The sequence below is a fragment of the Hippocampus comes genome, unplaced genomic scaffold (assembly GCF_001891065.2).
Source record: "Hippocampus comes isolate QL1 unplaced genomic scaffold, H_comes_QL1_v1.1 scaffold1, whole genome shotgun sequence".
NCBI classification, from domain to species: domain Eukaryota; kingdom Metazoa; phylum Chordata; class Actinopteri; order Syngnathiformes; family Syngnathidae; genus Hippocampus; species Hippocampus comes.
This window is the reverse complement of record NW_017805010.1, coordinates 2,521,156-2,548,661: the sequence shown is the minus strand read 5'-3', so window position 1 is coordinate 2,548,661 and position 27,506 is coordinate 2,521,156. Positions and strand designations below refer to the sequence as shown.

At 40.8% G+C, this 27,506-nt stretch overlaps 1 protein-coding gene across 1 annotated transcript in view; it reads left to right on the top strand.

Moving 5' to 3' along the window:
• The window catches only part of LOC109511795 (plexin-A1-like), a 202,670-nt gene extending 186,374 nt beyond the window's left edge, over positions 1-16,296 (top strand). Inside the window, exons 25-33 of the mRNA XM_019863124.1 lie at positions 1,806-1,952; positions 2,284-2,443; positions 3,092-3,195; positions 3,294-3,390; positions 6,220-6,410; positions 7,666-7,835; positions 9,576-9,788; positions 11,912-12,062; positions 13,492-16,296. Coding sequence (XP_019718683.1) covers positions 1,806-1,952; positions 2,284-2,443; positions 3,092-3,195; positions 3,294-3,390; positions 6,220-6,410; positions 7,666-7,835; positions 9,576-9,788; positions 11,912-12,062; positions 13,492-13,587 — 1,329 coding nt within the window. The 3' untranslated portion in view covers positions 13,588-16,296. The remainder of the gene's footprint in view (positions 1-1,805; positions 1,953-2,283; positions 2,444-3,091; positions 3,196-3,293; positions 3,391-6,219; positions 6,411-7,665; positions 7,836-9,575; positions 9,789-11,911; positions 12,063-13,491) is intronic.
• Positions 16,297-27,506: the final 11,210 nt, after the last annotated feature.

Here is a 27,506-nt window from a genome sequence, read left to right as displayed (position 1 = left end):
TATCTGTTGCCGACATATTTAGGTCCTCAAAACATTCCCATTTCATTTCTGTTATTTTGTGCCCAGCGTCAAATGTGTCTCAATGTTTCTACATAGACAATCAGTAAGTACTGTATGTTCATTCGGATTTCCGGTCTCTAGTTAAAATTCAAGTTGTGTCTCCTCATGTGCTACTGTAATCCTATTCGTATTATTGTGCAATAGTTCCCGTGGATGCAGAGTCAGCAAAAACGACAGCTTTTGTGTGGGTGAAAAAGCCTTTAAGTTGCATCAAATAGAAGGAGATGTATTATTAAGAAGGTTTAAAATGTTGGGAATCTGCAACCAAAGTATCAAGTGTCACCAAAATGGGATATGCTGGTGCATTGCTGCAACAGGTTGTTAGCACGCTTTCACGCTTGAACTTGATAAAGCCGCAACCATCATTACATCCCTAAATTTTAAACGTCAGCGTGCAATTTAATGAGGGTAGCATGCGTGGCGAAGGCAAATCATGTGAGAAGGACAAGCAAGTGTCGGCAAGGCGAAAGCTGAAAGGACAACATAACAGTGATATGTGCATTTGTTTCTTCTGGTTAGCAGCTGCACTAACGAGGTTCTTTAAGCGCATGACAGTTAAGGAGTGAGGGAACCGCGAGGTGACTGGCCAAAGAGCAAGAAAGGAAGAACGCTTTACTTTTTTTTTCCATCGTAGCTGGAGAACAGATGGAGATGTCTGGATTAATATGTGACGATGAGGGTGCCTTTTTCACCTTGTTTTGTCACAAAGATGTACAGTGGTACCTCTACTTATGAACGTCTCTTCATACGAAATTTTCAAGTTACGAAACGCCTCGACAGGAAAATATTCCCCCTTTTACGAAAGAAATTTCAAGATACGAAAGGTAAAAATACAGTATTGTCTGCTACTCGCAGCTCTGAATTTCCTGAACGCAACATACTTAGAGCTGCTCTGCCATTGGCTATTACCCTGCATCATTCTGGCATCCCATTGGCTAACAGTGACCTCTACTGTATGTGTCTATGCAGCGTCCTCGTCATTCACCCCTCAGGCCATGAGGCGTTCCGATAGTTTTACGTAAATGTGAATCACCCAGAGAAAGTGGTCACCAGTCGAGCGATTGCTCACTGTGCTCATGTTTGCCTTGGACATTTTCGGAGGATTGTTAAAAGCTGACCAAAGCAAACGTCCCTGGAATCGGTTCTTTACAAAACGCCAGGCAAAAAACAGTTCCGAGAGAGAACATGAACTAAAGAGGGCAAAAAACGATGAAGACGCAGTTAAAAGTTAAATGACCATCATTTTTATTCTTTACTCTATTCTTTGTTTATTACATTAGGCACAACTCTCATTTATTGTGCAATGATCTAATTGTAACATGTACTTGTTACATATTTTGATGCATTTTTATGCATTTGTTTGTCCATTTTGGGTTAAATACCATGAATCAATTTTTCTCTGACCTAATCTTTTCGGCATGTTTTCATCCTCTTTGAGAGGGGCGGGTTTCGGATTTTTTTTTTCTGGGGTTGCCAGATAAGTGCTCAGACCGCAGAAGGATTGAACAAATGTCACGTTATATGTGTTTATTAAATAGTTAATAATGAAAATAGTTCAGAACTAAGGAACATTTTATTACATTATACAAATACACACAGATTAAAAATAAATCAAAATACTTTGGTATTGTTCAGTGAGGCCGGACCAAATGTGGAGGCGGGCCAGATCTGGCCCACAGCCTGTAGTTTGGTGACCACTGCTCTATATGAAGTACTCTCTTTATCTGTGTGCTCCCCTTGACCAGGAGTGTGCGGGCGAGCCTCTTTTCATGCTTCACTGTGCCATCAAGCAACAGATGGAGAAAGGGCCGATAGACGCCATCACGGGAGAGGCTCGTTATTCTCTTAGCGAGGACAAGCTCATCAGGCAACAGATTGACTACAAAACGCTGGTCAGTAAACTTAACGTGCCGGTCCTGGATAAGCGGTGTTGAAAATGGATGGACAGATAAACCAACTTAAAGTGCATTTGGTTAATGTAATGATTACATTTTTTTTAATTCTCATGAACTTCAAACAGTGTCTAAACATGTGAGATGTCCTTGCTTGTCCACCAATGTTATTAAAATGCTAAATGAGGTGATCTACGGTCGCCTTCAACAACCATAACTCTTATTTGTGCCCCCATCCAATCGAGCGAACATCCACATGATTTTGAAGTTGTTTTTTTTTATACTGTACGTCCATGTAACTGTTTCCACCCTCCTTTGTTTTATCTGACAGACGTTGCACTGTGTGAACCCAGAGAACGAAAATGCCTCGGAGGTGACCGTTAAGTGTCTCAACTGTGACACCGTCACTCAAGTCAAAGAGAAGCTGCTCGATGCTGTCTACAAGGGCAGTCCCTACTCTCTCAGAACCAAGGCTTCCGATATGGACTTAGGTAAGGCCACAAGAGCAAATGACGCACCCAGTAATTACACGAGATGTGCACTGCTTGTTGTTTTTCGTCAAAAAGATCCCAAAGGTGAGGCTGCACGGCTGTAAAGGTCTGAAATCTAAGCAAGAAAATGGTTTCCTCTCTTATCTAATATCATAGCTTGGCCAAAATCTGCTGATCATGTTTACTTACAGGGACACACTTTTTTCCCTTTGCATAGAATAATGTAATAATTGAAAGATTGCAGCTCTCAGAACCAATATAAACAGCTTATGCTGTATATTACTGCTTTCTATTGCATGTTTTTAAAAATATTTTTTTATGTACCTCAAATGTTCAGTTAATGCACTTTCCCAGCTTTGATGTCAAATTTCGTAGTTATTTATTACATGCTGAATGCACAGGCCCCTTTAAATTGTCGCAACCTCCATAATGACATAATCGGCTTTGACATGCATCTGACTCATCCTGTAATTGTCCTGCAAGACCCCCAAGCCCTCATACTTGTGTACATAATGAAGGTAGACATCCAATATTTAGATTTAAAGGTCTTTGTCACAAAACTCAACGTCCAAACTTTGTCCTAACTCCGATACTTTCTTCCATTTCGGTTCCAAAAAAAAAAAAAACATTTATCCCCTCCATCTGAAGAATGGCGCCAAGGTCGAATTGCCCGAATTATTCTGCAGGATGAAGACGTCACAACAAAAATAGACAATGACTGGAAAAGACTCAACACTCTGGCTCACTATCAGGTACACAAGCACAAATGTGGGCCAAAAACAAAAAAACGCATCAATGCAGGTTTGCCCTGAGGAGTGATAACATTTTGGTGCTTCCATTTAATGTGTAGGTTACAGATGGCTCAGTGATCGCACTGGTGCCAAAGCAGAACTCAGCCTATAACATCTCCAACTCATCGACCTTCACCAAGAGCCTCAGCAGATACGGTAGTCGCCTTCTTATTGACTTGATTGCCATCTCTCACACCAGCCCATCTCTCTCCTTGGCTGCCTCTGTTTATGATGACTGCAATCATAGCCCCCATTCTTCTTTTTCCTCTCAGTCAATGGCAATCCTTTTTTTATCCAGCGCCATCACCTCAGGCCAAGGCTGTTTAACGGCTATTTCCAAGCAGTCTGTAAATGAGAGGTATAAAAGAAGACACCTCAATACCTAGCTGACAAAGAAGTGAAAGCAAGTGAGGATGAGTGACAGCCAATGACGGACAGAAACTCCACATCAATACGGTGGAAAAAAATGAAACGATTTAAAAAACAGATAAAGGGATAGATTGTTACTGTCTGGTAAAACTGAAAGCATGGTTGAAGTACACTAGCTATTAGAGTATTAAACTAGCAGACAAAATCACAATCCGTTATTCGTGTGGACGTCGAAGATTTCCAAATCAATTCGTATCTTGTGCACTTTCCTGGAAAAGAAAAACACTGAAAAATCCTTATTTGAAAACTTCATCTCTTGAACAGGAAAGTAAAACGGCAGACAACCACCAATGTTCTGTAAAATGGTGGCTGTCTGCCACTGTTTTAGCTTTTAAAACTTCAAAATGTTTTGCTTTTGAGTTTAAACTTGCTAAAGCCCCCAGGGGTGAATGAGATCCGTCCAGAGTTTCTCAAGGATTTGGATGTTGTGAGGCTGTCATCAACAGTGCCTCTGGATTGGCCAACCGGGGTGGAGTCCCTCTTTTTAACAAGCGGAACCGGAGATTGTGTTCCGGCTACAGAGGGATCACACTCCTCAGCCTCCCTGGTAAGGTCTATTCACTTGTGATGTGAAAATGAAGCTTCATGAAGCACTTGTGATAATTTTTGACTCTTCTAGCTGGTGCTCTTGGTTTAAATATAAAGGTTTGTGCAATGGAAATGTATTCAAATTTCACTGTATCTTTAAACCAAAAGTGCCATCGAGAGCATCAGTCCCCAACCTTTTTAATGTCAGACAATATTTCAGAGACCAGCCTTTAAGGTTTGGCAGATAAATACAACAAAATAATATGATATTACCTGCATGAAAACTGTGGTATTTTCTAAACATAAAAATAAACAAGAATTATAACACGAGGAACGTCCTATCTGGCCGCAACACTCTCTGGTCGCTATGGTAATGGTTAAATGTGCCTTCAAAATAAGATATACCGCAAATACAAAGTGCATGAAAAATATCCAGAACCATCGCCGCAGATTATGCAGAGTGGGCTTGGTGGGTGGGAATCTCCCGTTGAGACAAATCCGTATCTTGAGTAGGACTCCTGATACTGTCTATTAGCCTTCTTTGTCTTGAAAGTCGTAGGCTCCTTTTCTGTCTCCTGGCTGAGCCTTTTCCCCTTCCCAAAAAAACTTTCCAAAGACGTTTGTTTTTTTACTCATTTTGCTGGCTCCTGGGTTTCATTTCACGTGACCGCTTCTCGGTCACGTGAAATGACCGCTTCTCTTCATACTGTAGACGGATGTAACAGGGAGTCCGGTAAATTTTCAAAATAAAACAGATTCCGAAATGAATGAAACGGAAGTAACGTAAGTTATTTATTCTTTCTGTGCGGCCCGGTACCAAATGACCCACGGAACAGTACCAGTCCGCAGCCCGGGGGTTGTGGACCTCTGATCTGGAAGAGTCAAAAACTAAGTGCTTCATGAAGCTTCACTTCTCCATCACTACTTGGCAGTGTCCTCGAGGGTGCACGGGAGTTCGCCCAACCAGTCTGCAGACAGTCGTGATATCAGGATTGAGAGCTCCACTTTCTGCTGAAATCATCTTAACGGACGAGAACGTTGTGCGAAAAATAGGTCATTATCTATTTTCATAATTTCATATTTTATCTCATTAAAGGTGAGGTCAATGATGATATGTGAATAAGAACGAGACTGTTTTCCCCCCCGTCTACACGGCAACTCATCACAATGACCTCCATAGTAGAATTATGAAGCATTCATGCAAATAGTCAAGATTAATACGTCCTACCATTTGGGCTTCTTTATCATGCGTATATTTCACAACAAAGTATCCCAGAGTTCGCATTGAGTTACAATTTAAATAATATAATAATCCACTGCTGAAAATTCATCCTCACTGGCAGGCGTAATCATGTGCCCATGTCTTAAGTATTTTCTATTTAATGGTGATGATGTAGGAGGGCGGGGAGTTTGCTTTATGTTCTGGGGTTGCGTTGGATGAATGTGGCTCGTGATGGGTTTGGAATTAAAGTCTCTGCGCCCTGCTGACAGAAAGAACAACAGACAGCACTCCACAGTAAGCATCCATCTGGTTTTGAGCCTGTGCCCTGCTATTACTCTCCTTTTCACCCCCTACCTCTCCAACACACATTTCCTTCTCATCTCCAGCATTCCCATTCATCTGTCCCCATCCTTTTTTCTCCGATACAGGATCACAGCAGCATCCTCTGCAGATTGTCATCTCTCCTGTGTGCACGTCACCTCTCCATTTCCGTCGTCTTCGCTATCTTTCGAAACAGAACAGTCGCAGATACGCATCTCCTTGCTTAGCGCTAATCAATTTTGACACCCTTGCCATGAATAATAAAACACACACAGAGGACAGACAATGAGGAAGGGAGAGTGCCGTACTATAAAAAGAAGAGGAAACTAAACCATTCTGCTTTTTTGGGTGCAGTTCAAGCTACCCATCAGGGAACAGTCATCTATTCTCTTTAAAACCTTTACGCATAAATATGAAAGTAGAAGAATGAAGTGGAATGAGTTAAAGGTCCCTCGTGTCCTGTGTACTTGCATTTGCGGTTCTAGAGAGCATGCTGAGAACAGCAAGTAGTCCAGACAGCCTTCGATCCCGAACACCCATGATCACCCCTGACCTGGAGAGTGGAACTAAATTGTGGCATCTGGTGAAGAACCACGATCATTCGGACCAAAGGGAGGGCGACCGGGGCAGCAAGATGGTGTCGGAGATCTACCTGACCAGGCTCTTGGCTACAAAAGTAAGCGACGGCAGAGAGGAGTCGAGTTTTTACAAAGTTCATTTTGTTGTGGTTCTCGTCTCAGGTACTCCGGTCCTCGAGGGCCGCTGTGCCGCACGTTTTCCATCTCTCCCTGTTGCAACTCATTGAACAGAATCGTTATCATGCTTCTGCGGAGCTTGCTGATGAGTTGATCATTTTAATCAGGCGTGTTGCCAAAGGGCGAAATGGAACACATGCAAAAAAAACGGCCCTTGAGGACCGTAGTTTGACACTTACGCTCTTGTGTGACTGTGGGATTTGGCCCAGCTGTGGAAAAAGGAAGCTTTTTCAAAACAAACAACACGTATGAGTATAGCTGAAAGCTAAATTTACACATCTACTTTCAAGGGATCAAAATACACCATCGTGTATTTAAAATTTACCAAGCAAACGAAAAAAAAAAAAACAATATCCAAACAAATTAAATTACATACTGTTTAGTTTCCGCAGAACATTTCCAGCCCTTAGCTCAGTCGCCTCAAAAGACGGTTAACCTCAACAATAATCTGCTGCTTTTTGTTTTATTTTATGGATTCATTTTTTGCTTGTGGTTTCGATTTACCACAAAAGTGCCATTTGAGAAGGAATGCGTTCGTATCTCGTTGATCTGGACCAATCACATCGCTAAATGTCCTATTCAAATCTCGTTGTCATCCACAAAAAACACTATGAGCTTGAGAATATCCAATTATGCTTTTTTTTGTTGTTTTTTTCATCTTTCACTGCCATAATGGATTGGGAACAAATTAGGCACCAAAATGGACGTGTGTCACTGGAAGCCTGCTGTGTAAATGCAGCCCAAGACACCGCCAGTTAAAAGGCTTACCGATCAAATGACTTCCATTTTTGAAAAGGAGAATGATGTGCCTCAGTCGGTTCACGGTTGAGGAAATGTGTCTCTGAAGTCAGCAGGGACCATAAAACATCATTTATATCACGTCCTCAAAATTCTCGTATTCTCTGAGAATCATTTACCAATCTCTTTTTGCCCGACTTTATTGGTTGAGTGTTCAAATCGAAGCTGGGCTGTGGCGCTCATAAAAAGAAACAAAAAAGATGTGTTTGGAATGCCGCTACCAAAAAAAAAAAAAAAAAAAAGTCATGAGATGGTGGATTGTTGTGAGATGGAAGATTTGGTCATGCATGATGGGCAGTAAAACTTTATGACATCTCATCTTTATGCATTATCGGTTTTTATAGCTGATCGGAGTTTTGACTCTTCTTTCCTATTCAGGGCACGTTACAGAAGTTTGTGGATGACCTTTTTGAGACCATCTTCAGCACGGCCCACAGGGGCAGCGCCTTGCCGCTGGCTATTAAATACATGTTTGACTTCCTGGATGAACAGGCAGACAAACACTCCATCACAGACTACGATGTACGACACACCTGGAAGAGCAACTGGTAAACTTTTTTTTTTTTTTACCTTATTCCTAAACCGACACCAATTTTGCATTTAAGTGAAAGAATGTCGTGTATAAACAACAGCACACCATTTCTGTGAACGTTCTACACCATAAATATAAGGAGCACTGAAAATTGTGAGAAATGTTGCTTTTTATTGGATAATATTACTGACGCTTTGAACTTCAGCGCTTGCAATATTTATGACTTCTTTCTTAAAGATAATTAATTGAACTGGTGCTGTAACAGGTTATCTCTGCATTCATGAGCTACAGTTTGGGTATCTTAATCAAAGTGAGGATGATGTGATGGTTAAGAATTTGCTCAATTGAGTGGAATTAAATGTTGATTCACGAAGGCAAGTGATTAAAAAATAAATTGAGTGCACTATATGGCAGTTAGCTCAGTAGTTCTCGATTTTCATACCCCAAGCACCACCTAAAATATACTGAGCTCTCCAAGTGCCGTATTTTCCGGACTATAAGTCGCTCCTGAGTCTAAGTTGCACTGGCCTTAAAATGCATAGTAAAGAAGAAAAAAAAACATATATAAGTCACACTGGAGTATAGGTCGCATTTTGGGGGGAAATTTATTTGATAAAATTCAACAAGAAGTACAGACATGTTATCTAGAAACGAAAATAAAAAAGAGAACAACAGGCTGAATAAGTGTGCGATGTGTTAACGTTACCTGACACCTAAACAACAAATTGAAAACGTGCCTGGTATGTTCACGTAACATATTAGGAGTTATTCATATAACTGTAGCATAAAGAACATGCTAACAGGTCCACCAAAAACCAGTGTCACTCCAAATCACCAAATCCAATGAAATCTTCTTCCTCGGCGTCACTTGGAAACAACTCCGCCAACCCCAGAAGTAGAAGATGCGGCTCTTCCTCTTCTACGTCGCTTACGTCGGAGTCATCGTCAATTGTCTTTATCAGTTACCGCCAATGTGGAAAGTATCAACACAGGCCTAGAGCACCCTCTTGCGCTTTAATTTGAATGTAACATGTGAAATGATATAATGTGTGAATAATTTTCACACATAAGTCGCACCCCTGGCCAAACTCTGAAAAAAAAAACTTATAGTCCAGAAAATACGGTACCACCGTCATGACCAACACTAAGATACCATCGCAATCATGTTTGGTGTTTGTCGTGAAAAGTATTGAATATTCGTGTTCGCCACGGTAATAGTTCTGCACAGAACATTCGCACAGCCTCAACAAACGACAAAAGAAAACAATATAAATAGTTGAATTAAAATGTATTGCATACGAAAAAAAAAAAACGGTGTCAAAATAAATGTTTACCAACTAAGATAAGAAAACCTTTATTTGTCTTACAATGGAGAAATTCCAAATTTACAGCAGCAAAATTATGAAAGGGAGAAGTAGAAGAACAAAAAGTATATAAATAAATATAAATATAAAATATAAATATAAGCATATTAAAAATTTGGGATGACAACATTAACCTTTCAGACACAGTGGTTACTATAGTGGACAGCTATTCAAATGTGGTTTTCTCTTATGTTAATTTATCTTAATGTCACAATTGTGCATCAATCACGACAATGGGCCCTTATGTGTGTTGCCATCCACTTCCATTATTTTTTTTCTACACCAAAAGACGAATAAAAACACTTGAGAAAAAAAATCCTGATGTAAGTTATCATTATTTGTGCATGAAAGGGTTAGAAAATCATCTTTGGCAATTTTTTTTTTCCTTGCAGCCTCCCTCTGCGATTCTGGGTGAATGTGATCAAGAACCCGCAATTTGTATTTGACATCCAAAAGAACAGCATCACGGATGCCTGTCTGTCTGTGGTGGCCCAGACCTTCATGGACTCCTGTTCAACATCCGAACACAAGCTGGGGAAAGACTCACCATCCAACAAGCTCCTCTATGCTAAAGACATCCCCAACTACAAGAATTGGGTAGAAAGGTAACTCTTTAGTTGCATTCGGTCAAATCGAGTATGAAAGCTGCAATATAAAATCATGTGCCACCCGAGTGAAAGGTTGAATGTGAGGTGTTGGCTGAGAGAAAAATATTCCTCAAAGAGCCGGACTTGTTTGTTTGGGGGAAGTACAAACAGGTCGCTCGAAGTCAGAGTACAACGTCGGCTAGAATAAATCGCAAAACAATTTTCTGCTTTCTTGCATCTTTTCAAATCAGCATCTTGCATCCCGGCTCATTAATATACAATATGCAAAGGGCCAATTCCCTCAGATTTTTTTTTTTTTCTTGATCCTACTCATCAAGCGGAGATGCAAAACGACACAGGTGATTGGAGGATTTGTTGCAACTGTGACATTATTTACCGTGCACTGAAAACAGCCCCTGGTTCACCCCTTCATCTTTTATTCAGCATCGAAATGTTACTCAGCTCCAGATAAGTTATGCACCACTGATGTTTGCTGTAGTTGCCTTTCATGGGTGAGTCTATTAATCTCTAAGTAGCTTTTCAAGGCTGCTTCCTCCTTAACTCCAAGCGAGACAGTGTGAAGTACTGTGCTGGTGGTTCAATACTTTTAGCACCACCAAGCCAACCTCCTGATGCCCAGCTACCGCATTAACAGTACCGTTGGTCATGGTTATGAGGTGAATGACAGAATTATAAGTCCATTAAAGCATAGACACACAGCCAAGTCATGCAGACATGAGGTAAGACCTTGCTAATTGGCTGTAGCTGAACTGTTTCTCTTGCTATGCAGCAGACCTTGAGCTATACGTAGTGGAAACTCTGATTCTTCAAACAGAGTTTGCATGTTCTCCCTGTGCCTGCATGGGTTTTCTCCGGGTACTGCGGTTTCCTCCCACATTCCAAAAACATGCGTGGCAGGTTAATGGAGCACTCTAAATTGTCTCAAGCTGTGAGTGTGAGCGCGGCTTGTTCGTCTATGTGAGCCCTGCGATCGGCTGGCAACCAGTTCAGGGTGTCCCTCGCCGACTGCTTGAAGACAGCTAGGATAGGCTCCAGCACACCCCGCGACCCTTGTGAGGATAAGCGGATCAGAAAATGGATGGATGGATGGGTGGGTGGATGTATTTGTAAATTTACCATCAAATCACAACTCCAGAATCTTACAACACTGCCTTCTAGTAAGGATTATAGAATATGTGTGCTAAATATATAAGGAGCGATATTTGAGTATGGTAATGGTAGAAACACATGCCTACCATTAATTTGGTTAACTGCAGCTTTGGTTTTGTTTGTTTTGTTTTGTTTTTTTGTCACAAATGACGTGATTGTGAAATAAACCCACAAAACAAAACACAATGCACCCCTGAGAATAAAACAGAAAATATCCGAACTATGAGCGGCCCGGTTGTCCAGTGGTTAGCGGGTCGACCTCACAGTGCAGAGGTACCGGGTTCAATTCCAGCTCTGGACTCCCTGTGTGGAGTTTGCATGTTCTCCACGGGCCTGCGTGGGTTTTCTCCGGGTACTCCGGTTTCCTCGCACATTCCAAAAACATGCATGGCAGGTGGATTGAACACTCTAAATTGTCCCTAGGTGTGAGTGTGAGCGCGGATGGTTGTTTGTCTCTGCGTGCCCTGCGATTGGCTGGCAACCGGTTCAGGGTGTCCTCCGCCAACTACCCGAAGACAGCCGGGATTGGCTGCAGCACCTCCTGCGACCCTTGTGAGGACAAAGCGGATCGGAAAATGAATGAATGAATGAATGAATATCCAAACTAAAGCCACGGCAAAGTTTAAATCTCTGGAGTCTCTGAATTCAGTTGAACACAATTTATTTTCTTCCTTTGCAACATCAACTCAGCTTTTGTCCAGGGTGTGAATAGCTTTGGGCTGAATTGTAGTATGTAAAATGCAATCATGTATGGGAATGTTTTTTTCCCCACTTATCGGGGCAAATTTGGCTTTGTGGTTTTTCTCTCTTGATCTCAACCTGCTGCACATCCCCTGAAATCATCGAATTGCGCTTCGGCAACCTAAACACGACAAATTTAATTTTATTTTTCTTCCTCTGTTATCTCTTGAGCAAAATGCAAATGCAGATGACAAAAATGAGGCCCTGACTGTGCTGATCCCATCCTTCAGGTATTACTCCGATATCTCCCGTATGCCAGCTATCAGCGATCAGGACATGAGTGCCTACCTTGCAGAGCAGTCCCGCCTGCACCTCAGCCAGTTCAACAGCATGTCAGCGCTACACGAGATCTACTCTTACATCATCAAATACAAAGACGAGGTGAGCTTCCACCGTATTATATTTCAATTGAAGACATTTCCATTCAAATCCACGGGCTGTCTTCATCGCGACCGTCTTGACGGTTTTCTCACAATTTCCATGCGACGCCTGTTAAAATAACACTTTATTAATCCCGCGGAGCTTCGGATTTCTCATTTATCGGGTGAAAGGAGTCATATTGAGACACACGCAACGCTACATTTGATAGTACTGTTTTGCACCATCCAATGGTTAGCAATAGTTTTCCATGGGAAGTATTTTTTTTGTTATTGTTGCTTGAATCTCTCATGTTCTCTTCTGATTTTCTCTGTGTCGTTATTTTGTCTGCCGTGAGTCACCGCAGTTTGAGCACACTTTTCCTCGCCTCCTGCACCTCGTGACGGGCAGCTACATATATTCTTATCAACCTCTGATTTCCACCACTTTATCGCAGTTTTCCGATGAAAGATGCGAAGTTGCAGCCTCCCCTTAATCTCCTTCCTTCCTCTCCATCCCCTCTATTGAAGCTGTATTACTGTAGTTATGTTTGGCTGCTTGCAGCTGGCTCCATTCAAACCATGTGCTCCCCTTCATTACAGTCTATTATCACGACGAAGGTAGCTGAATCTCCACTCGAGATGTCTTTAAGAGTATGTTCCACATAATGACATGAATGTAGATGCAGAATGACGCATATGCATCCCCAAATCACCCTTATTCATCAGGCAAGTTGTTAACATCAGTTTCAAACGTAATCATTAGCAGGGAGCCTAAAATTAGCATTAGCCCATGGCTTTGCTCATGCCTCGGTTAAGAATGTTCGTTATATTTTCTATATTTTCTGAGCAGGTGGCGTTTTTAATTGGAGAAAAAGTAATGGGGTGAGAAAAATGTGCGGAAGAAAAGTAACCTTTTCTTTCAACAGCCTCAACTAACATCAGTTTCAAAATGTAATCATGAGCAGGCAGCCTAAAATTAGCATTAGCCCATGGCTTTGCTCATGCCTCGGTTAAGAATGTTCGTTATATTTTCTATATTTTCTGAGCAGGAGGCGTTTTTAATTGGAGAAAAAGTAATGGGGGGGGGGGGGAAATGGGCGGAAGAAAAGTAACCTTTTCTTTCAACAGCCTCAACTAACATCAGTTTCAAAATGTAATCATGAGCAGGCAGCCTAAAATTAGCATTAGCCCATGGTTTTGCTCGTGCCTTGGTTAAGAATATTCGTTATATTTTCTATATTTTTTGAGCAGGTGGTATTTTTTTAAACATAGAAAAAGTAATGGGGTGAGAAAAATGTGCGGACGAAAAGTAACCTTTTCTCTCAACAGGCCCAACTGTGTCGAGTAGTGTAATGCTACGCTTGTCTGATATCCGGATAAGAATGGAACAAAACCGTCGAAGGTCAAATGATGACAACTATATTTTGTCTCTCTTCATCGTTTGGGTGCAGATCCTGTCAGCGTTACAGAAAGACGAGCAGTCGCGAAGACAGCGGCTACGCGGCAAGTTGGAGCAGGTCATTGACACCATGGCATTAGCTAGCTGAGGGTTAAAGCGAGCACTCAGCTTGGATCGCCGGGCAAGAAACTTTCCAGTAGATACATTTGCGCTCCCGGACATGAGGAATCCGAACAACAAATGACAGGAATTTAAAAGGTCATGAAGAGACAGCGAAGGCTGGAATTAATCAATTCCTATTTTTTCTTTTTTTTTTTTTTTTTTTTTCACTGAGCTGCAAACCAAGCCTGGAACAACCAAATTGAACAAATTCTCGCAGAGGACAGTGATTGACTTCTATGGACGCAATCAGGACCATGACCGAGGTGCAAATTCAACAGGCTTAAACCGTAAGACAAAAGAAACCAGGATATTTGATCCCAATTTGGGATTTTCCTATCCTGTTACCATTTTCCGGTGGAAGGTCAAGCAGAACCGGTGTGACTCCTCGTCAGGGTGGACACAGAGGAGGAAGAACTTTTGCTGCGGGAAAACTCTTCTTCTGGCACTGATTAAAAACTCCAAACCTAAGGAGTCGTTCTAGTCCAAACTGTTTTATTTTTTACGTGTTAAAAACCCGCTTTTAGTCCAGTGTCGCATTTCATTCCATCCCCACCAAACTGCCTCCTCTCCTTAGTGCTGTGCCACTCGTGTTTCTGCTGAATTTGCACAACAAAGCTAAATCAAAAGAGAGCAAAGGATATATGAACACATTTATAACTGTCAACATCAATACAGACATTGTTGTTTGAATTGACAGATGTTTTGAATTTAATGTACAAATGATATGTTTGACAGGATTTGATATTTCAAAGTAGAAAATGTGAAAAAAAGAAACGAAGGCGATTCACATTGACGACGATGTGAGAGAAAAAAAAAGTTACGTGCCATGTTTTACTTTGAATGTTGTTTCGTGCAAAGAGACTTCTTTTCTTTCGATAAAATGTGTTATGAAATGTTGTCATGATAGGCATATAAAAATAGGTACATGGAAAAATAGATATATAAATTGCAGAAACTTTCTATATTTCATGAAGTTTTCATCCAAAAGCCACCGATGGGATTTTTTTTTTGAGCCAATCAACTCAGAAGAATCTAATTTGGATCCCGCAAAAGAGTCGAGCTCAAGCAGAAGGTCCCGACATGCTTTTGAAAACAGAACACGCCAAACAGTGAGCCCAGTGTTCCAAGTTTACACAATAAGATGCCTCTGGTGCGATGTATGATATAGCTCAGATATAGAAAAGTGCTTTCAATACAGCGGCAGCGGGAGAAGTTAGGAACTTCACACGTTTATTCTCATCCCACCATTTCACCGCTTACACAGGCATCTGTTTCCGCCGTCGCAAGTCAGAATATTGACGGAATGGCTTGCAATAGAATGACAACGGCGATAGGTGGTTCTAACTTGGCTTGAACAGGCTGTGTAAAAGGGGTGATTTATTTTGGTGAGATTGTCCTCATCGTGCGAATGACTGGGATTTGTGTCACAATCCTTTAGGGGGAATCCTGCTGGTGTTGGCCACGCCTTCGAAAGCTTCTGTGGTCCATTTCAGTTCAGTTACTTCTAAGTATGCCTTTTATTGTGTTGTCATGGGTGCTACACAAACCACCCCAGAAAAGCCATGTTGGGGGGTGGGGTGGATATTGGAGGGGAGGGGGGTGGGGTTGGGTGAAGCTATACGCGCTGCTGACTGCTGATTGGCTGATAGAAAACAACAGAAGATTGTACTGAAACAATGTACAGTGACAATTGTTTGCTTGATTTAACCTCTCACCTCGGTCACAGGAACTGGCCGGAAATGAACCTTACATGTTGGGGTCAGCTAAGCTGTCAGTAGCTGAAACAGTTGTTGCCTTCACCCCCACTTCCAAGCCCTGCATTGGAAATACAAGACTGATCAAGGTTTTTCAGAGCTGAGCTGAACTGTACTGCTTAGTCGAAGCGTTACCGGCTGAGAGGCTTCTCCTCTCGTCTGTAACATTTCACAGAGTTTGATTGAAAAAAACAGAACTGTTTCGATGGGCTGAAAAAGTTTGAGAACTCTGTAATTGTTTTACTTCTATTGCAATCTGCAATCAAAAGTTTAACATTAAGACTCCATTCTTAAAAATGTGAATGTGCTTTGTGCTTTCTAAATTGTATTTGATTTTATTTATTTTTGTGATTTTTTTTTTTTAAAAACAGACTGAAGGTTTTTTCTCTTGCTTTGTGTGGTTTCATGAGGTTCAAAAAGAAATTGGGTTTCCATTTCCTGAGCAAGTATCCGCTTGAGGCCTCTTCTCTGTAGAATTTAGTGGGATTTAATTCGAAAAATCAAGCAAGCGCTGTCATGACTCGAAAACTGTTACTTTAAATGAATTGAAAACCCACGTTACTTAAAATGCAGCTTTGAATATCAAACTCTCGTGATTTTAGTGCAGCATGTTTTCCATGACACGCATGTTGCTGAAATTTGCCCTGTTCAAATGTGATGAACTTCTGTCCAACTAAATTTTGCCGAGAACATATTGGCCTCGTTATTTTTGGTGGGGAAAAATGCTTGCAAAAAAAAAAAAAAAAAAAAACCATAAAAGGGTAATCGTTGATGTAAAGTGGGCCAATGTAAATCCTGTGATTGTTTTGCTAAATAGAGCACAAGACTAGACTGCATCAACAACCATGTCTGATGAATTTTTGAAGTAATGGAGAAATCCTCCGAATGTATAACTTGATCAAAGGCACAGTTCTTAAAATGACTTTGAAGAAAATGAGAAATGCTGCAATGGATTTCTGTTCTTATTTCAAAGTGCTTCTCCACATGGTTTGTTTCCATCACTATGTCAAAGAAAAAACAAAAACAAAAAAAAAAAACAGGCTCTACACTAAACAACCTTTGCAGATATATCAGATGTGGCGGTTCTCATTCACGCTGTATTTTAGTGAAAGGATCGGAGTTTCTCCTGTTCAAGAGCCCAGACTGTCAGCGATTGAGGCAGGAGAGATAAAACTGGGAGTTTTCTACTTTTGCAAAAGTACATTATTGGGAGATAGCGGCCATTGAATTACATAAGAACACATTAGAATTTCCAACAACACTTTTACAAATTAGGGTTAGAGAAAACGTAAAAAGATAGAGACTCATTGTTGGAGTTTTCCAATCATCCGATAAAATTAGGTTGGTCATAACGATGAGCATTGTTGTCATCACAAGAATATAATGTATGGTAATTCAGAAGCAAGGACATTCGCTTGAGGACAATATTGTCCCAATTCTGGACTGGGAGGACAGCTGGTTGAGGTGTGAAAGAAGCTAGAAAGGCTCCACGATCACTTATCGTCAGCTTGCAACAATGTCCGAAGTTCTCTCCCCCAAAGATCGTCAGACTCCATGGATAATGTGACCAGTAACAAACCATTTTCCACCCATCAGGGTCATTCATCAGTCACCCTGGGCAACAACAACAACAACAACAACAACAACCCCCACGGGTGTACATAAAGTCAGTCAGGTTTGTTTTTTTTTTTTTTTTTTCTTTACTGGATGTTGAATAGCCTTTGTGTGTTGTTATGTGGGAAACATAGAGGAACGTTGAAGGCCACAGCGAGTCTTAATTTTTCATTCAGTTGCCTGTGTGATGTGAGCTCGTGTTTGCATGGACAAAAGATGTGATGAATGGAGAAAAAATGTTTCAGGTGTAGAGACATTTGTTATAGCCTACGGCAGTAGGTATGTAGAATATACTATAACTTTGAGCCTCTTCCTAGATTGAGCATACAAAGGAGAGCTTTGGAAAGTTATTTCTAGATTTTTTTTTTTTAATTGGTAAAATCTGATACTTAGGAAGGAAAGACCAGTGTATTTTATTGACCATATGCTTCCTGATACCGGCCTTAACTGACAAAGTAGAATTTTTCACCTCTTTATAACCTTTTCCACACATCCCTCATCCTGTCACATTGAGCTGTTAATAGAATTTGAAAAACAAATTTGGAAAAATGTAGAACGCCATCCAACACCTCTAGACGAGTACATTCCATTCATTGTTGGTGTGAAATCCAAATAAAGCTAAGATATCTAACTCCATAGTCAATCTTAATCTAAAATATGTATTTTACAAAGCTTGAGAGCAAATTCCAAACGGGTTATTGAAAAAAAAAAATAAGATTGCGCCTTCATTTGTGTTGTCCTCAAACGGAGAGACATTTCAGCTTTTTTTCATGAGCTGCCTTCGCTTTGATTAAATGACATTATTGAAATGGAGCAAAGGTTTTCAGTCCTGTCACTTTAAGACATAAAAAAAAAAAACATGCACAGAAATAGAAAGGATTGATTTTTTTTTTTAAATAAAATATAATACCTTTTCAGGAGTATCAAACTCAAGCTGCTGTTTCACACCCGAGTAAATACCCAAGCCTTGTTCTATTATGCAGATTTATTATGTGTAAATAGACATTCATGAAGGACAGATGAAATAATTTTTGCTCAATATTAACTCGTCGGGATGTTTGTATCTCCTTCCTTCCCTGCTGTGCACTTCCCTCAGACGTTGTGGCTTTTTTTTTTTTTTTTGAAAAGCTATGAAAAAGTTTTAAGGTTTAACTCAAGTGCATTTCGTTCCCAAGAACGGCACACAATGTGAGACTTGTACCACATGCTGTAATGTATTCTGGCACAGGAAGGTACTGCTTGCGTTTGATTTCTCGCCTGTTTTGCCCACAGTGATGCTAATGTGGTCACTGAAGAAGATTAGACTGAAGAGGAACACTTTGATGTCCACGCTTTGCCGTCAAAAATCCTTCCCTGTAGTGTATTTAGCTCCGTTTTAAGAATAGAGTTCTCAATTTGGTGTCACTTTACATCACTGTCTATGTGCGAATAATCTTCTCACGCGTCACACTAACCAAAGCACAGGTCTCTCTCTCGCACTCTCGAACATTCATGATCTTTGGTCCTGTTTTCCGTTATCCTGAAATTATTCCCATCGACTAAAAGTGAACTCTCATCACATGCAAATGGAAGTCGCATTCTCCTCGACCGTCTCAAAGGCTGTCCATTACCAGTTTGAAATTGTAACATTCAAACGCCCTCAGCCTCTTGGGAACAAGTTGATTTGACAGCGAAGCCATCAATCAAAATTAAAAAACCCATTATGAAAATATTAAGGGGAGAGATTCAGACCTCCAGAGAGACTCTGACCTGGATATCACAGACACTTTGTCTGTATTCTGAATAGAACTGACCTGTCTTCGTAATCCTCTATTCTTGTCCTTGAGGACCAGTTAAGAATCAGACTACCATTTTTTTTTTTAAATTCTTTAAGTTTCTTTTAAATTTTAAGTTTGTGGGACATTATCACGCAGTCAATTGTTTGGACTGCCTAACCTGACACACCTGTTGAAAGAGAAGCGAGAATGCACAACGATCAGTCGGGTGACTCAACGAACCGCATGCCATGTCATACATTGCAAAACAATGTGGTTGAATTTATGAACTAAAAAGGGGAATTATCATTTTTAAATACATTTTGAGTACATAATATTCATTCGGTCAACTGGAATTGTGACATGTATTTGTTACATATTTTGATTTATTTTTATAATTTATAAGACATTTCTGTCTGAATTTTTGGGGGCTTGGAACCGATTAGGGCATTTACATGGAAAATGCGTTTCTACTTACAAATTTTTCTCCTTAGGAAAATTCTTCCAGAACCGATTAATTTTAAATCTATTTAACTTAAAAAGTAGAGGTACCACTGTACTCCTATCTTCTCTGTACCGGGCAAACGACGCCAAAAAGCTGTGTCCTTAAGAGTCAGCCTTAAAATACCGACCTGCATCTTTTCTTCTAATGCAGGAGAAAGTGTTTGCGTGATCCGGTGAAGTTCAGGGATCCTTATCTACCTTATAAACAAACTCCCTCGATAAAACCTTGAGCGTTTCTTTGTGCTGAAAGCAACCCGTATCAGTCTTCCTTTTCCCAAAGCTATTCAGTGCTTAAAGGTCAGTTTTTTTGCCAGCTTTCTTCCAACTTGGTGGGCACGTGATGGACATACTGCGCACAAGGATTTGAAAGTATGAAGCATATAAGCATGTTATTCATGTTTTTTTATTTTTTAATGACCATCCATCATTTGATACCTCCCATTCCCCTTTTTCGTCCCCCTTCATTTAAACGTGTCTGCTTGTAGGTAGAGCAGCAGCTTGATATCGTCTTGCATCGCCTCGAGATGGGGCTAATATCTCAAGGCATCAGATTACCCCCGTTCGTCTTGCACTCGTGAAAAATCACGCTCCCTCCCTCTTATTTTCCTCTTCTCTTTTCTGCGCCCGAGGGCTTTTCTGGCAGTTCAATCAACCTGATCGCGCTCAACACAAACACTCACTCGGTCCTCTTTCTATGTCCCGACTTAGGATAAACGACAAAGTCAGGCTGGATTTGGCTGTGACGCTGCTAGCTCTCAGCTCGAGATTAAACTGTGCTAAAATACCCTCTGTTCCTCCGGAGACGAGGAGAAGATGACATGGAGCAAAGAGGAGTGAAAAGATGAGCGATAATGAGAAAAAAGAGAGAGAGAGAGGCTGTCAGTGAGATAAGCCCAATGCAGGAAAGCAAGTTGGCCGTTGCCAGAGAGCTTGCTCATTCTGTCTTCATGCAGCCTCAATAAATGATGACCAGCAGGGGAAATAAGATGGCACTCACTTTCAGCGTGCCTGTTTCCTCACCGTCAGCTGCACCAGGTACTGCAGTGCTAAATCGTTACTGATAAAAGAAAAACCAAAAAAACTGCTGGTGTCCAGGAAGTCTTTTCAGATTCAAAGGAAATTTTTGAGGATTAAAACGTATCCGCATGAAATTGAGAAGCATTATTTTTTCTTTTTTTAATATAGATAAAACTTCCGGTTGGGCCGGTGGTCCAGTCGTTAGCGCGTCGACCTCACAGCGCAGAGGTGCCAGGTTCAACTCCAGAGTTTGCATGTTCTGCCCGGGCCTGTGTGGGTTTTCTCCGGGTACTCCAGTTTCCTCCTACATTCCAAAAACATGCACGGTAGGTTAATGGAACTTTCTAAATTGTCCCTAGGTGTGAGTGTGAGCGTTGATGGTTGTTCGTCTCTGTGTGCCCTGCGATTGGCTGGCAACCGGTTCAGGGTGTCCACTGCCTCCTGCCCGAAGACAGCTGGGATAGGCTTCATGCGACTCCTGAGCTCTTTTCAGGGACCGAGTTGAGCCTTGAAGCAGCACCCATGAGCAAGTTTTTGCAATACGTACAAGTCAATATGAAAAGGGTCATATGAAGTATGCCACAACCCAGAACAACCAATGAGAAGCAAATGGGTCATTGTAAATTCTGCTTAGGGATAAGCAGAAGCCATTTTAGTGACTCTGGCTCACCCATTTCAAACCCAGCGTGTACCTGCTTCTCGTCTCGGCAGGTTTTCCCCTCACCTTTCCCCGCACACTCGCCACACTTTCACCTCTCCCTGTGGCTCAGCATGATGGAAAGGGTGCACTGGAAAGTTGGCAGATGAGAACAAACCGTAGGAGATATACTGTACCATACAGTACGAGACATCTTTGAGCTGGAATCTTAAACACACAAACACACACTCCTCCATGCCCTTCTGTTGCTCTTCCGCTCGCTCCCGTCATCCTTTTTATCTCTTCCGACCTCTCATCGTCACCCTTCGTCTTGCGCCCTCTCCCCGTGCTCCTGCTCGCTCTCTGTAACACTTATGGCTTGGCTGCAGGCAACATTGACGTACTCGGAAGCGGCATGGGACTGGAGGAGTCATCTGGTGCAGAGCAGAAGCTGCTGTGAGCTTTGGAAAGGCAACTTAACATTTGGTCGGGAGAGGCTGACAAAGACGATCAGGTGATAGAGCAGTCAAGCTGTGCACTGGGCCTCGATTGCCTCCCGGTCAAAGACGGAGAGATAACCGAGCAAACTTTAATCTAATGCCAGAGGATTTGGAGCTTTTTCGGCATCAGTCATTTGATCTTAAGTTAAGACAGAACTTTTTTTTTTTCTCTTTCCGGAATCTCAATGGATCCTGTCACTCTACCGCCATTGTAAAATTTGGAATTCAACCACATTTACGTGAATGAATATGCCATTAAAAACGGAACTGAACTTCGGCAACGTCATGTTACACACCTGGTTTCATCTCAGAAAGCGAGATTCTTACTGTGGTTAAATGTTTTTCATCTTGAAAGCAGAAGAAGGCGCTTCAATTGCAGTCCTACAAATTGAAGGTTTTCTGCAGAAATAATATTGGGAGAAGAGTTAATGAAACGCCTTGTACTTTCACTTGCCACCATTTACATTTAAAAAGCGTTTGAATTCTTGACTGGAGGGCATCGTCCCATCTGTTACAAAAAAATTCTCAATATAATGTCCACGCACAATTTCACCTCGTGAAACCTTTTTTTTTTTCTTTTCTTTTTTTTTTTTAACCAAATACTCCTCAAATGGCACGACACCGAAATACAGGAAAGTTAATACAAAAATATAGCCACCTGAAATATCCACTGGAAATTTCATCGGTCCAAATACCTTTCTCTACTTGGCGTTCAAGGATTTGTATGCGTTTATTTTATTTGAATCATGTCCAGCTCACAATGACAATATATTTTGCCCAGTTACGTTGCAGTGGATTGGCGCATATGCATAAAAGGTTTATCCACGTCAGAGGCCTGATTCTGTCATGGTGGTTCTGTTTGTGACCAACAGGTGGCACTGTAGGGCTCCTCCTACAGCGGCACACCTGTTGGTCGTGATGTCATTAGTAGTTTTCTGTTAAAAGGACTTTGTGCCCGACCACTCAGTGTCGTGTCATTGCTTGTGCTTACGCTAATGCTAATGCTAACTGCCAAAGGGGTTTTTTTGTATTGCTTTCGCTTTGTTTTTGCTTCTGCAATGGATTTTTGTTTGTGACTTTGGGTTCTTGTTGTTTTTAGGACTTTGTTTCTTTTGGATGTAGTTTTCTCAAGGTTTTATCAATACATTTTGTTAAGTCCACCCTGCTCCTGCCTCCTGCCTGCTTTTTGGGGTCCTCCACCACCATGAATTCATGACAGATTCTGATCTGAGGGTATCCAATTGTATGTGTTCTCTTTCCATAGCATTGACCCACATTGCAAGTGGGCCAGGTAGAAATAAAAAAAATGGTGTCACCTGAACCATGTAGTGTAAATCTTGTCAATGAGCAAACTTTAGACCTCTAAATAGAGTACATAGAGCAAAAAATGTTTTTTAGCTCATCTTGTCCTTTGCCGTTTTTAAAAACCAAACATACAAAACACTGTCTTACGACTCTTCAAACACAATTTGTCATATGGGGATAATATTTGTAAACTTGTGTTAGTTTCATTGAAGACTCCAGATTTTCCATTGGAGTGAAAGTGATTTTGAATAGCTGTTCGTCTGTATGTTCCTTGGCTGACAACCGGTAATCAAAGAATTAAGGGTCTCTTCATATCATCACCAACATTATTGAGATTGATTGCGATAGACAGGCGGACTCATATAAAGCATACATTTGCTGACCATCACAGTATGTTTTTTTTTTCTCCTTCAGTATTATTTATTGCCAGTTAGTGAATGACAACAATAAAAACAAATAGAACCTATAAATGGTCACATTGCGGACAAGCACTCTAATTCTTCCTGAGTGATCAAATTCTGTTTTTGATGATTTTCGTCAAGGATGCGCATATGTCAAAATCTCTTACGCAGTCTAATTATTTTCAAAGAGAGTTTGTCATTTAACATGTTCAAGTTAGATGCCGGAGCAGGGGAAGGCAAGGCAAAATGTCGTTGGATTTGACTTTAATGCGGCCGACAAGGTCGAGGCTTTGAGGGCCTGCATGTGTCACGATGATGATCAGTCAGCAGATGCAAATACGGCATCACAGCTGACAAGAAAACCAACAATGATTTAGTCCATACCGATGGTGATTTTCTCTCTCTCGCTCTCTTTCTCTCTCTCTATCTATCCCTCTCTCTCTAATTTTGTTTGTTTAAAGACTGACTTTCTAACATGAAAATGCATTCACCTAATATCAAGCACATGACTGAGCAGCAGGTTGCAGTGCAACCCCAAACCAAAACGGGGCAATCAGAGGCCAAAAAAAAAAAACAAAAAAAGACGGCACTGTTAAAATAATGCAAATCAAAGAAAAAGGTCAATAAATCCACGTACACATGAATTGAAATGAGGTACCAGTAAATAGAAACCCATCAACGTAACTAAATGAAGCAAATAAGACCGCAAGAAAATACTTTGAAATGAAACGAAACAAAAAGACTTTTGTTTGGAGTCGATAGGATATCAGACAAAACACACTTGCAGGAAAGGTTCTTAATAACTCAAGCAGTCAGAGTGAGGACACCGAGTCCAACACGATAGAAGTACAGTAAGCTGTTGCGCGAAATAAGGAGGTGACAGATCTGGGCAGACTGAGAAAGATGAGAAAGATAACTTGATAGGCAGCTCACTTGGAAAGTTAACAAATAGCTGCCAGTGATTGGAATTATCATGATCAGGAAAAAAGCTGATAGACAGATAAATTAAGGCATGAAATACGTAAGCATTTTGATTTTCCAGTCTGAATGGATAAAGTACTCCTTGAAACAATAATGACGGCATGTTATGACCATTTAAAGCTGTGTAGACCAACGATGAGCTGACTGGAAAGACAAAACTATGAACATCAGCGACAACATTTCTTGTACAATGTCAAAACTTATTTGACATAAGTGAAACTTTACCTTATACGACCGGGCAAAGTTAAGTTGAGGTAATATTTCTTTTTGTTATAATTGGATTACCGGTAATTAAATTTGGATGTGTGGAGACACACATATTTCCATTCCAAAGACTTCTCTTTCATCTTTTAACAGTAAGTTCGCGTTACAATGTGCCAAAAAAGGGGTATTTTTGTAGCGCCAACCCCTCAGTGACACCTAAAAGGAATACAAAGTCGAAAAAGATATACCCATGGAGAAATCCACAATTGACAAGTGTACAGGTTTTGGCACCAAAGTACAGGTTGGTATAAGGACAGCTAGATTAATGAAGTTAGCTGTGTCTTTACAAAAGGCAGCGGCTGGTTGGGGGAAATGCGGGTGCAGACAGTGAGCACTCCGAAAAAAACCTCGTCTGTGCTCTTTCGCTGCAGCAAACTGACACCACAACCTCCATGCATTTTTCATGACCCATGTTGGCTGACAAGGCTCTCCCGCGCTCTCTTTGCCTTCAATAATAACACACACACAATCATGCAAGCACCATCTCCACATTCTTCCACTCTCCACCAAGCTATCTCCTGAAATTTAATAGCCATCGGCTTCTCTAATTTACTCGCTAATGCAAAATTACTTTTTCAGAACGAATAGACAATGAAGTCAGATGACACACTGAATTAAAAGTTAATACTGGAGGTGTCAACTCGTCATACATTCATGCTACAGATGCTAGGCTACTACTTCAGATTATAATATGTATAATCTAATACAATACATCCTGATTTACATCGCGCTTTCACAACAGCTGTAACAAAGCGCTCAACAAAACAGTTAACATAAAGTAAAAAAGTGAGTTATACTATAATGAAGGTTACAATGTGAATATGAATTATAGCAGTTTTCAAGTAGAAAGGCACTCGGTAGTGCTAAGACCTGGATGGCTTTTGTATTTCTCAAAAATGTAATGTTTCTGGGGAAAATCAAAACGTCTTGTGTTGATTAAAATGCATTGTGGCACATTACTTCTTAGTACAATTTTGACAGGGATAAGATGATAAGATTTTTATTGACAGTACACCCTGGCAGATTGGCGGTTCGCTATTTGCATTTTTCAACCTTTAACCTCCTCCATTATTTGTGAAAGGCAAAACCTATTTGCGTTTTTTTGCTCTTTCGGACGCCTTAAGATGACAGAAAGCCCTGTCCAAATAGGAAAGTTGAAAAAAAAACGATTGGCCCAAGAAAGCGTGACGAGGCGAGCATGTAGATATTCGAGAGACGTTTTTGATGTTTGGGAGGAGCTGATTTTAGCCTGGGTTGTTTAGGAAGACTCTTTGCAGGAAGTGCATGTATCAAGGGCACATAAATCCATTTAGGGAGTGTATTTTTTTTTTTCTTCAAAATTAAAACTGTTAATGTTGACAAACGGCCAAAGGATGAATCACAATGCAGACACACAAATGTTGTGCAATCAAGTAGGATTTATAAACTCTGTTATTCCCCATGTGTCAGTTTGGGAACCGAACCAACTTATGTTTTTTGAATCTCAGAAATGTAGTCTCGACAAAATGCGATAACAAACAACACTTAATTACAGAAAAGCGCACCGACAAAGTGCAAACAGAAATCGCTGGTCACAAAGAGCCAGGAAAAACGATGCAGAAACAAAAAGCGCTTGCAAGGTAATAATTATGCCGAGAATATAAACGACAAGAGTCCAATTACACGAAACAAAATAAGAGCCACGTCAAAGACAAAATAATATTTACCCTTACAAACGAGGGACGAGAGAGCAAAAACGACAATGACGATTTGAGAGACCAAAACACACTTAAATTTAGACTCCCTTTAAACCACCACGGGAATTCCATTTCGTTTCAGCGCATGTCGTTTGCTTTCAACACCCTTCCCTTACTTGTCACTTCATTGCTGACTCGAGGTCAGCCGCCGGTGTTTCCGTAGTCACGTCTCATTGTCGTCGCCGCTCCAACATCTGATCCAGGGTCAGCAGAATGCCCAGCATTCATTTCCGCTCGCTCTTGTGCAGCGTAATACTGTATCAAGCGAGATATTTACCGCGTCTCGGATACAATCATATTACTGTAATGCCGAGATGTGAGTCTTTAGTTGCAGTATTCAAATATATATTTTTAAAAAGACCACTACAATTTGAATTACCACAAACACGAATTAAACTGGGGTAAATGCAGATTGACAAAACAGGTTAGCGCAGTGAGAAAACCCAAACAAAATTCTCATCCAAAGTGTCTGGCAGGAAAGGGATAAAAACAAAGACAAGTTTCCCCCAGGAAGAGGGTGGAGTGAATTACACACACAAAAAAGAGTGTGCAAATAGAATATGGAACCAATTTCACAACATAGATATATATAGATATATATAGATATATATATAATGTGTACACGTACACACACTCACACACACACACACACACACACACACACACACACACACACACACACACACACACACAAAACAAGCCAAAAACCCAATCAAAAGATTATTTTTGCTTTTCCTTAAATAATCATTTATTGGAGAGACATTGCATACAGTATTTGAATGAAAGGCCAAGTTTACAGTACTAACAAGTCAATTAATATGAATGCAAATGATAACAAGAAATGTATTACCGTATCTACCTTTTTGAATGCAATCATCATCCCACAGAACTCAACTGAATCATTCCACTTTAAAATCGAACCGTCCTTGAATGTTGACCCCCCCATGTATTTATTCGAGGGATACACCCCCCTATTCTGTATATCTGTATGTACAGATACTACTACTACTTTGTTTAGTGAACTATTTAGTAAAGTAAAATGTCTACCACAAGTCAGTATGCATGTGTTTGTCTTAGTTTTTAACAAAGTTGTTGCTCTCTAATGACACGTCCACCACATGATGCCGCAATAAGTTTGCTCGAATCACTGAAACTGATCTTGCAGCTAGATATGATCCAATTAGCTCAAAGTAAACAACTGCAGACAGTTGCATCTTGTTAGTGGAAGAACACATGGCACATATTTTAATCACTCGATAGTCATGGGGTTAAGGAAGGAGCGGTGGCGGCTGGTGGATCAAATGTTGGATAAAATGCTGCTGGCAGGAATACCTTAAGAAAGCATTCTATACTGCCAAAAGAAAGGCACTCGAGGCAGGAAAACAAAAAAAATTATACATAAGGCGAAACCTCATGAGCTCAAGAAAGGACTGACAGT